At 38.2% G+C, this 12171-nt stretch overlaps 1 protein-coding gene across 1 annotated transcript; it reads left to right on the forward strand.

Annotated features, from left to right (window-relative positions):
* Positions 1-6461: 6461 nt before the first annotated feature.
* On the forward strand, positions 6462-11291 carry DEFB116 (defensin beta 116). The gene is given in 2 exon segments (XM_004442516.3): positions 6462-6528; positions 11020-11291. Coding segments are annotated over 2 exon segments (339 nt in total).
* The last annotated feature ends 880 nt before the right edge of the window (positions 11292-12171 follow it).

The raw sequence follows: 12171 nt of genomic DNA on the forward strand, positions 1-12171 counted from the left end.
CAGTCTGTGGGAAGATTTGAAATTTTCCATTTCCTTTAAATTTAAATCATCCCATCAGTGGGTCTGAAGTGTTACAGATAAATTAAGGGATTTCTTGAGCCTTTACTCCATATTCAGAACAATTTTTAGTCGGTACAAAATTCCATGAGGTTGGGATACTTACTTTCAAAAGAAAAAGCAATAAAACTGTAAGCTACATGTTTAAATGGCACAAAATAAAACATTAAAATTATAATGGTCAGAGAGGAGAAAGGAAAGTCTCTTCAATAAATGGCATTGGGAAAACTGGACAGCCACATGCAAAAGACCACTATCTTACACCATACACAAAAATTAACTCAAAATGGATTAAATACTTGGATGTAAGACATGAAACCATAAAGCACATAGAAGAAAATGTAGGTGGTAAAATCCTTGACATCAGTCTTAGAGATATTTTTGTGGATTTGACTCCAACAGCAAAGGAAACAAAAGCAAAAATAAACAAATAGGACTACATCAAACTAAAAATCTTCTGCATAGCAAAGGAAACCACCATCAAAATGAAAAAGCAACCTACTGAATGGGAAAAAATACTTGCAAATCATACATCTGATAAGCGGTTGATATACAAAATATGTGAAGAACTCATACAACTCAATAACAAAAAACCCAATCTGATTAAAAAATAGGCAGAGGATCTGAATAGACATTTCATCAAAGAAGACATACAGATGGCCAGCAGGCACATGAAAAGATGTTCATCACCACTAATTATTAGGGAAACGCAAATCAAAACCACAATGAGATATCATCTCACACCTGTTAGAATGGCTATTATCAAAGAGATAAGAAATAACAAGTGTTGGAGAGGATGCGGAGAAAAGGGAGCTCTTGTGCACTGTTGGTGGGAATATAAACCGGTGCAGCCACTATGAAAAACAGTATGGAGATTTCTCAAAAAATTAAGAATAGAACTACCATATGATCCAGATATTCCACTTCTGGGTATTTATCCAAAGAAAATGAAAACATGCACCACTATGTTCACTGCAGCACTATTTACAACAGCTAAGGTATGAAAACAACCTAAGTGTCCATTGACAGATGAATGGATAAAGATGTGATACCTATACACAGTGGAATACTACTGTGTAAAAAAGAATGAAATCTTGCCATTTGCAACAACGTGGATGGACCTTGAGGGTATTATGCTAAGTGAAATAATTCAGATGGAGAAAGACAAATACCATATAATTTCATTCATACATTAAATATAAAAAAATGAACAAAAAAACAAAACAAAACAAAAACAAACTCATAGATACTAGAGAGAACACATTGATGGTTGCCAGAGGGGAAGGGTACTAGGAGGTGGGTGAAATGGGTAAAGGGGGTCTATTATGTGGTGATTAATGGATACTAGACTTTTGGTGGTGATCACGTTATAGTGTATACAGATGCAGAACTATAAAGCAGTACACCTGAAATTTATACGATGTTAAAAACCAATGTTACCTCAATAAAAAAAATTATAATGGTCAAGATAACTGAAAAGAAAGCAACAATAGTCTATCTCTCTTGCCATCAGTCCATTAGAGACTCTTTTTTCCTTCATTTTGCATATTATTGTAAGTTACTGTCTGGAGAATATGATCTTAAGGTCCTTAATGGGAGTTACAACCCATTCAGTCATAGAAGCTGGTCTCCCATGTGAGGTATGTATCCAGCTGTGTTGCTTCTTCACTGGGATAGTGGTGTGAGTTATCAACAACATCTGATAGGGTCCTCCTCAGCATGATGACAATCTACCCTGCCATTAGAACACTTCCATGCAGACTTTGTCTCCTAGTCCATATTGATCACACACTTTCTCAGGGAGACTATTCCATCATCTGGCCACATGATGGTGTAATGAGCCTAGGAAACAAGCAAACTCTTTATATCTGATTGTGAGTGTTTTCCACTGTATTAGGTAAGGGGCTAGGCTTAACTGCTAAATTTATAGAGCTTCCAAGCGTTAACTCAAAGGGAGAAATACTATGCTTTCTAAAGGGAGTTAACCTTAATATTCATAGAATCAATGTAGGGCTGTTGGTCACTGTAAGCCAGTGGCTTGATATAATTTAGCCAAAGAATCTTTAGAGTAAAGTTCATTCATTCCACGTGTCCAGAAAACTGGGGATGATAAGGAGTATGATAAGTTATTGGTGTTTGTAACATTTTATAGAACCCCTGATTTACCATAGAAACAAAGTGACTTTCTCTATCAGATTCTAGATGGTTAAGAATCCCAAAGATTGAGTGATATAATGCAGGAAGACTTGCGTCACCATTTGAGCATCTGCTTTAGCCAATGAGAACACTTCTGGCCATCCACACACACACATACCATTACTAAACGGTACTTCTTACTTTCTGATGGCAGAATCTCTACAATGTTCATTTGCCAGCAGGTCCTAGGTAATGTGGACCTCAGTGGTCTTCCTTGAAGTAACTTAAGTAGTGTTCCCTGTTTTCTGACAAACAGCACATGTTTGTATAATTTACTGAATTATTTGGTTCTTATATGAGAGTGGTATGATTCCAAGATTTTCAGCATTTCATTTTGTTTGAATGATATTGCTGGTTAGATGGAATGAAAAGCCATGTACGTATACAGTTGAGATACAGGAATAATACCATTGGATAATCCCCATATTCCTATGGTGCTCTTCTTTGCTCCTCTTGATTTCCAATTTTCCAATTTTGGGGCAGTTGCATATTTCTGAAACTGTGAATAGGAGTCCCTGGATAGAAATAATGAGACTTCAGTTTTCCCAGTTCAAACTTTAGTGGACATTTTTGTGTAAATTCATTTTCTTTAGATATTTCATCTTGTTGTCCAGTAAGAGTTCTACAATGAAATACATAACTCTGTTTGGGAGATTGCAATGACTCTAATAAATCAGCAATTAGCTTCCATGTGATATGTTAGTTCTCACTGATGTTAGAAAGCCTCTATTCTTCCAAATTTGGTCTGTAGTATGCAGGCCTCACACACATATCTACTATCAGTATGGATATTCACGTTAAGACTGGTGTCTAATTTAAAAGCTCTCATAATAGCTATGAGGGCTGCTGTTTGGCTGATTTTACGTACATGAAAACATAAGCCTCTAAAATCTCATAAGGACTGACTATTGCATAATAAGTAAATATTATATAAATATATATAAAAATTTTTATTTCCTTATGTGTTTCTCATACCTGATCCATTAGCGAACTATATTGTCCGCATTGGGAATAGAAATATCAGATATATTAGGTTTTTCCACTGGTGTTAGGTTGGAGTAGGGTGGGTATTGCCAAATGATTTTCTGTTGTTAGGCCACCCTTTCCCAGTCCTTTGGCTAGGTACAGGATTTTCTTGGAGATTTTTTAGTCTCTGCCTGCAGGAGGTTCTGGATTGGAAAATTCTGTATCACCCTGTCTGGAATACACAGGAGGCAATAAGGAAAGCTAAGGAACTCACTGTTGTTTTCTTCTTCAAGTCCTTTGGTCTCTAGACATTCTGTCTTCTTTTTTTCACCTTCTAGAATTTTTGTATACTTGTTTGTTGTTATATGCAGGGATTTTTAATGGCAGCAGGGATAACCAGATAAGAATGGGGTTCTATGTTGGTGGAAGCAGAAGTGTTACCAGTTGTGTATTTTAAAATTTCCACTTAGTCGGTGCTTTCCTTGATTTCTTTCTTTATTGGTTTATAATTTCATTCTGTTATGGTTAGAGAACATGCTCTATACGATTTGGATCCTTTTATATTTATTGAGACTTGTTTTAAGACCCAGCATATGGCCTATCCTGGTAAATGTTCCATGTGTGTTTGCAAAGAACATGTATTCTGCTGTTGTTGGGTAGAATTTTCTGTGAAAGTCAATTTGGTTGATTGTGTTATTCAAGTATTTTACATCCTTACTGATTGTCTATCTGTCTACTTGTTCTATCCCTTACTGAGAAAGGAGTCTTGAAATATCCAGTCTAAAAGTTAATTTGTGTTTTTTTTTTTTTTGTCCTTTCAGTTCTGTTAGTTTAGGCTTTATCTATTTTGGACTCTTATTATTAGTTCTATATACATTATAATTGTTATTTATTTCTATATCGACTCTTTTATCACTATAAAATGTCACTTTTTGTCTGTAATAATATTCCTTGTCTTACAATCTATTTTGTCTTACTGACATAACTACCCCAACTCTCTTAAGTTACCACTTGCATAGTATATCTTTTTCTATCCATTTCCGTTCAGTCTACCAGTCTTTGAATTTAAAATGTCTCTTATTAAAATGTGCATATATTTGAAACTTGCTAAGAGAATAGATCTTAAAAGTTCTCATCACAAGAAGAAAAATTGTAACTATGTGTGGTGATGGACGTTGACTAAACTTATTGTGGTAATCATTTCACACTATATGCACATCAAATCATTATGTTGTACACCTAAAACTAATACAATGTTATATGTCAATTATATCTCAATGTAAAAAAAGTGTCTCTTGTAGACAACCTACAGTTGGATTTTGCATTTTTAATCTAATATGAAAATCTCTGCTTTTTGATTGATGTGTTTAACCTATTTACGTTTAATGTTTTTATTTATGTGGTCGGTTTTAGGTTAGCCATTTTGCTCTTTGTTTTCTACTTGTCCCATTTCTTTTTTGTTCCTCTGGTCCTTCTTTGCTGTCTTCTTTCGTGATAACCAAATATTTTTTGTATAGCATTTTAATTTGTCTATTGACTTTTTAAACCTTATTTCTTTGACTTTTTTTGGGTAGTAACAACATGCATCTTTAACTTATAACAATCTACTTCAAGTTAATATTGCTTTTCTTCCTATAGAATATGGAAATTTTGTACCGGTACTGTGTCATTTTCCTCACTTCTTTGTGCTTTCATTGTTTTATGTTCATATATTTCTGTTTATTGTAACATATATATTTGTATATTTGTTTATATGCATGTATATCTTTTGTATTTATCCACATTTTTACCATTTTTTGGTGTTCTTTTTTCATTCCTACACATCCAAATTATCATCCTTTGCTATTGCTCTTCAACTGGAAGGACATCTTTCAGCATTAATCTTCTAGCAATGAATTTCCTAAATTTTAATTTTCCTGGAAATGTTTTATTTCACTTTTATTTTTGGAGTATATTTAAAACCTGTGAATTGTCTATTTCTGGAATTTTCCATTTAATATTTGACTACAGGTAACTGAAACTGCGGAAAGTGAAACTGCGGATAAGGGGGGACTACTGTATTTGCTTACAATAGGAGGGTTGGTACAATTCCGTTTACCTTTGAGAGGGCTAGTTCAGTTCCATTTGCCTTGTCATGGCAAGATGTGGAAATCTTATCCTAGACTTTTCAAAAGAGCCTTTTCACACATTTCCAGACTTCCGTTCAAAAGACTGGACCCCAGCCATCTATCTTCCTCATGATTCATTGGAGTAAAAACTCAATGTGGCCTTCTCTAAAAAACACTTTCATTCTCGTTTCTCAAGGGATAAGCCCTGAATTTCTCAGACTGAATTTATTGTCTTGAATAGTGATTACTCTCTGATTTTTAGCAAGTTAATTATGTTTTTGCCTTTTCTCTCGTTTTCTGCCCTTCCGTTCACAGAACGAATGAAAAAATCCCAAAGGTATATGTCGTCAAACAGATTTTGTTTCTAATCTAGGCTCTATCCCTCATTAGATGTGTGGCCTAGGAAGTTGCCTCACCTCTTCAAACCTTCTTGTCCTCATCTGGGAAGAGGAAAACACCACACAACTTCACAGTATTGTAAGTGTTCATATTTATACCATAGTATTTAGTACAGAAACTGACACGATAGACTCATGGTAAATATGAATTGCCGTGCTTTTGCCTCATGTCTTTTCCTTCCTCCATTTATACTTCCTCTTCAGTTTTTCTTCTCCATCTTTTCCTTTGTCATCATTGTTGTTGTTGTCTTTTTTTGTTAGTCTGTGATGCCTAGTACAGGATTGGATATACAGTAAGTACTACTGATAGACGGGGACATTCTACTGTTAGGAGGATAAAGACAAATGTTTAAAAAATGATTCTTTATTTCTTACAGTTACGTATTAGTTTTCTTATTGCTTCCTTGCTTCACTCATTCATTCATTCATTCATTCAAATTTGTCTCACACAAAACGCCAACTGGCTGTAATTTGCCTTTGTTTTTTACTTGGAAGAAAGGCCCACCTTGACATGGGTGCTGCTGGCAAATCTCCCACACTTACACAGAGTGCCCAGCTGAGATATGCGATACACGTTATCCTTCTGTCTGGCTGATCTCAGGTATGTCTCATCTCTTTTAGTTCACTGCTCACAACACTGGCCCATTTCCAAAACTAATAAAGGCAGGGCACTGCTCTGCCTCAACGATCTTTATTATTCAGTCCCCTGCAACACAACCCTCCATTCTCTTGGGACATGTCAATCATGAAGCCCTGTTTAATGACCATTTCTATCCTTCTGATCCTGGTTCATAAGACTCCAGGTAACTCAGGCCTCTTTCAAAGGTTCTGGGGTCTTGCATGTTGTATTGGTATCTTGGTGATCTCTGAGATGTCTCCTACTCACATATAGTAGGCACTACCTAAATCCTTTTTCTGATGTCAGATAGGTTGTGAATGTTACTCTGAAGGTCTATCTTGTGTCAAGATCTCCCTTGGTTCTGCTCTGCAAAGATAAATTTAAGAGGTTATTATTCCTGTTGTTCTTGGGATAGTGGAGAGTCAAAGTGTGAATCATTTTAGATAGTGCTGTCATTGGGATGGCAGCTTGATTCATGGCTTAGTTGTGAAAGATTGGATCCTCCTTTAGAAGGAATCAATGGTAGTTTGGAGTTTGGAGAGTGAATTGTTGTGGGGATGGTATATGACCTTAGAGATAGAGTAATATTGGAAAAATGAGTGGGGATGAGGAGGAGGTGAGCAGTTCTATTTCTAGAATTGGGCCGGACTAATGTTTTGGTGTAGTCTGAAGAGGGAATGGTATTTTTTGTTGAATGGAGCTGGGGGTGGAGTTGGATAGAACTGGGAGTTAGGGTATAGTGAAGTAGTTGGGCTGTGTTTTGGATCGATGTTATGAACTGGGGTTGGGTGGCTTGCCTAGTGTTATGTTTGTGTTAAGTTTTATAATTGAGCCATAGGTGGTTATCAGAAGAGATAGAGCTGGGAGTTGGAGTTACATGTTTGGTTCAAGCTAGGTTAGGTGTCATATTCAAGCAGGGCATATGTGGGGTTTATCTGACAGGGATTGTCTTAGCCTGGATTTGGGGGTGATTAAGCTTGAATAAGATAGTTGAATTCATCATAGCAGAGCTGTTGCTGTTAAAACGGGGAGAACGAATGCTGGATGGAAAATATCTGGTAATGTTTTCAAATTCTTAAAAACGTTTCTTGAGTGTGATTTTCAGGGGCACTGAACAATAGATACAACTGTAGTCAGTGAGGACTTCAGAGTCACCATGCCTAATGTTTTCTCCTCCTCCCCTTTCTCCTCTCTTTCCCTTTTCTCTTCTGCTTCTCCTTCCCTTCCCCATATTCTTCCTACTTCCCATTCTCCTACCCCTTATTTCTCACCCTGTCTCTTCCTCTTTACTTGAGAGACACTTGTTCTCATGTTCAGTAAAACACAGTTCCCGCATTGCAGTAGTGTTAAAAACTGCAGGTGGGTTTGCAAAAAACAACAAGAAAAAGGAAGACAGCACTCTATGCTTCAAAAGTTGTGCATAGTGTTGCTTCCTTAATAACTATTTAATACTTTCACTGGCAGAATTTATGGGCAGGAACTGTTCTGGACAACCTTTCTGGGATGATCAAAGTCATTTTTCCTTTCATCACCCCAGAGACCTGGTGACCCTGAACTTAATCCCAAGAAAGGAGAAATAACCTTGGTTTTCTATAGATCTGAGTTGAGACTACTCCTATGTTTCTCTGTACATGCCAAGGTTTGGTGGGAGACACTTGAGAACATTCCAGCCTCCTGATTTCATTTATCCTCACTGACTACAGTTCTTCAGTGCCCCTGAAAATCACACTCAAGAAACTTTTTAAGGATTTGAAAGATATTTTTCATCTAGTGTTCATTCTCCCTATTTTATATGGAATTAAATTGTTTGAAAGCCAAGACTGTTTTTTAAATCTACATATTCCTGGTTGAGCTGAGTGCTCTGCACAGAGTAGGTTTTAGTAAATGTTTATAGAGTGAATGAATATGTAAATGACTTATTCCTAATAAATATATATGGGTAGGAACAACCTTAGAAGTTGGATGGGGAAGGATCATGTTTGGTGTTCACAGGTGTCAGAGAAATCCTGTATCACATTGGTTTTGGATCTGGATGGAGCTGTTAGAAAGAGTCTAGAGCATATGTTTTGTTTTTTGATTTATGATATTTTAATTTGCTCTTAAAACAAGTCCAATGTGGGAAAATGAACTGTGCAATGTCTATGGGTGAATGCAGAAGGTCAGGCAGGGTTGTGGCTCTCACTTCAAGCAGGAGCCTGTGAGTATTTTCTGGAAAACTCTTGCAAAGCACCCTTCCTCTAGCTCTCCCTAGACTATGGAATCAGAATCTCTAGAGACTTGGTGTGAGCATACTTAAAAATTCCCGTGGTTATTACAAAGTGTGACACACCACATTAACCTCCTCCTTCACAAACACAGTTGAGATTTTCTGATCTGGTGCAAACTCTCCCATTCCCATTTCTCACATGGGGAGCTTAGGTCCAGAGGTCCAGAGGGTCAGAGTCAATGCTGGGATTCAAAAGAAAGACTCTTCTGACTTCAATTTGAAGATGGAGGGAACATCAAAGGTGGCATTAACTTAATGTAGGTGTCACAATTTGTCATGACATGGGGCAATATAGGGTTAGAACAGCTGCAGGAGCTGCAATGTCTATGACATTATGTCACATAAATGTCTATGACAAAATCTTTGTTATTTATTTAGCCACTGTAAGCAGAAGTCTTTTGGGACTCTCGACCTGCTTTCCGTGTGGAGAAAGTAAGGAAAATGCAGCTTGCCTGCTCCTCATTCTTGGTATCTATGTTCCTAACCACTCTATGGTGACTACAAAGAGGAGACCTTGGGTGCCCCGGTTTCCATCCAGTGTGTTTGGGAGTAAAGGAAAGTCCTCTAGTTCAGATGTTACCCAGAAAAGTGTGGGTGTCACTCTGGGGAGGCCCCCTGCAGAGCTCCTCCTCCTATAAGTAGGATGATACCAAAAGAGAGACAACTTCCATGATGAGGGTGAGGATTAGTGTAGGATACACATTACCATGATGCTGAAGCATGGATGAAGTGTGCCGTTTTTGACCTCTTTCCTCTGGTTAACCAGCAGGCTGGCTGATGTAGCAGCAATTAAGTGCCTTCTCTGGTTTGGATGCCAATTTCTGGGGGCAGTTCATATATACAGCAGCACCCAAAAGCTATGGGGTGTCTGCCACTGAGGCATTTTTTTTTCTTATCTCTTTCCCTTTCTATCCTCTGACTTAACCTAAATTTGGATAATTTTACTTTCTCTTGTGAAAAAGTTAACAAAGTGTTCTTTTTTTTCCATGCATGAAATAACATCAAACTTGCTTTGTCCAGTTTTTATTAATGTGGGTGGGCACTGGAGACCTTTGCATGCTTAGCACTGAGTACATGGCACAGAGTGAGTGCTGATAAATGGATGCAGAAGGAAGGGATGGGTGGATGGTTGAAGGGTCCTTGAATGCTAAGCTATAGAGTTAGGACTATCTATTGAAAGCTATAGAAGGCATTATGTCTGCAGACATCATGCAGGAAGATGCCACCTTGTCTTAGAAATCCTATCATATAGAGAGGCAATGTGGCACAGAGGAGAAAGAGCACGGACTTAATATCATGTAGACCAGAAATTGAATCCTACCTTGGTTAAGTACAAACTATGGGAATGTGAACAGAACAAGGTCTCTCTTTGAGCCTTTCTGTCTTTCTCTAAAGAGTGAGGATAACACTTTTATGAGGGTTCAGTGACATATCATTTGTAAAATGCCTGGTACATGGTAGATGCTGGAAATATGGTAGTGATTGTTAGTATTACTTTCTTTCTAATGGCTCATTTGTCTTTAAAAGTTCCAATAGGTGGCTAATACTATTGAAGACTAATATTTACAGAATGCTGACTAAGTGTCAGGAATTTTATCGCTGGGGTAATTTCAGCTGAAGAGCCTGTATACACATGCACATATCTGGATGACTGATACATTGCTGTCAATATTCACAAATAACCTTTAGCCATACGTGGAAAGTGCGCGATAGAGATGTGAACAGTGAGCACATGTGTATATGCTCAATTTATGTATGACTGTGGACCTGTGAATAAAATGCCTTGTGCATATGTGCCTCTGTGTGTGTACCAGTGTGCTGCCCATGTATGTACAGTATCTGTTTTTGTGAGGCCATTGTACAAAGAGAGCCATGTGTGGTACATGTGCTCAAATGTTGCAAAGTACAAAGGCATAGAGGGGCTCAAATACATGTGCCCTGCCTCAGAGGAGATCCTGACTGTCTCCGATGAGAGCCGTTTGTGAGGAGCAGACATCTGTAAGGGAGCATGTCCAACATGTGCTCACGGTGGCAGCCCTTGAATCCCTAGACCCTCAGGAAAATACTTTCATATCAACAACACTGCCTAATATTTAATTACTTCTTAGTATGTGCCAGATACTTTTCTGAGCATACTATCTATGCTAATTTAGTCATCACAAAAAACATTAAGAAGTTGGCTCTATTATTATGCCCATTGTGAAGATGATGCAATGGTGGGCCAGAGAACTGAAGTAACTTGCTTAAGGATGAAGAGCTGTCATGACAGAGCTCAGATCTGAATTGAGGTGGTTTTGACTTCAGATCCTGTGCTCTTAATATCCTTAGTTCCTGCTCTCTTTAAATCGTACCTCCCCACTCCTTTTATCACTGCTTCATAGAAACTAAACATGGCTATGTTTTTCCCAGGTGGCCTGTTCAGATCCTCCTATGGCAAGAGCCAAGAGCCTTGGAATCCATGCCAGGTTTACCATGGCATGTGCAGAAATGCCTGCAGAAAATATGAAATTCAATACTTTACCTGCCCAAATGATCAAAAGTGCTGCCTGAAACTTTCCGTGAAAACAGCCAGTTCTAACCACGCAAAGGAGGATTACAACGCTGACTCCAACTAGTCAGTTTCAAATACTTCAAGCTACCCAGAACTTGAATATCACCAACCTGACTCCCTCCTGGAGTAATTCTTCCCCATTCTGGAACACCCACCCCATAAAAATGTATTCCTTCTCATGTGTGTGTCTTTCATCTATGACCAGTCATCATTGGACAGGGAAGGTTAGGCTGGGAGCTGGGGAGCCACAGAGTATAGGAAAGGGCACTGGCCAAAAATCAAATAGGATGCTAGGACAGCTCAGTAGATGTTGAGGATGCTAAGGAAGAGAGATCACATTTCTGCTCTGCTTTGGTACCATGAAGAGGGTTGTGATTCATTCTGAAGGCTGCAGAGGGGAGGTGACAACTGGATTGAGTCTGGATGATTCAGTGAATATGTAGAGGAGATCGCTGAGTCCTCCAAGCAAACACTGTAGGATCAGGACAGAGACAATAGGGTTGCCTTTGACATCCAGAGAACTATCCTGGTCTGTTTGGTATGATGTGGTGTCCTCAGGAAGAACTAGAACCAGATAGATGGGTGGATGGAATTGAGTGTAGGAATCTGTTGGACAAATTAGGACAAAACTTTCTAAGTGGTAGAGCTGTTGGAAAGTGAAATAAGCCAGGCTTGTCCCTGGGCATTCTTCCAGTTTTGAGACTGGAGGACCATTTCTGGATGTGAGATAGAAGACATGGTGGTTATGGTATTAGAGAGGAATTTGGAACAGAAGCTGGACATTGTACTTGATAACCTTTAACATCCTTTCATTCCTGAGCATTGAGGAATATTGTTTTGTCACTCCAAACTTAGTCACAACTAATGTTTGACATGCTATGGAATATTCATTGTGTTATGTATACTCCTCTTCCATGGCTAATGTCTCATCTCGCACCCTCTTTGGATCCAAACTTCTAGAATTAGTGTTCCCAACTAAGTTCTCTAAGTTCCAGATTCCTAATTTCACC

Source organism: Ceratotherium simum, chromosome 21 (genome assembly GCF_057802395.1).
Source record: "Ceratotherium simum simum isolate JZ-2026a chromosome 21, ASM5780239v1, whole genome shotgun sequence".
In the NCBI taxonomy this organism is placed as follows: Eukaryota; Metazoa; Chordata; class Mammalia; order Perissodactyla; family Rhinocerotidae; genus Ceratotherium; species Ceratotherium simum.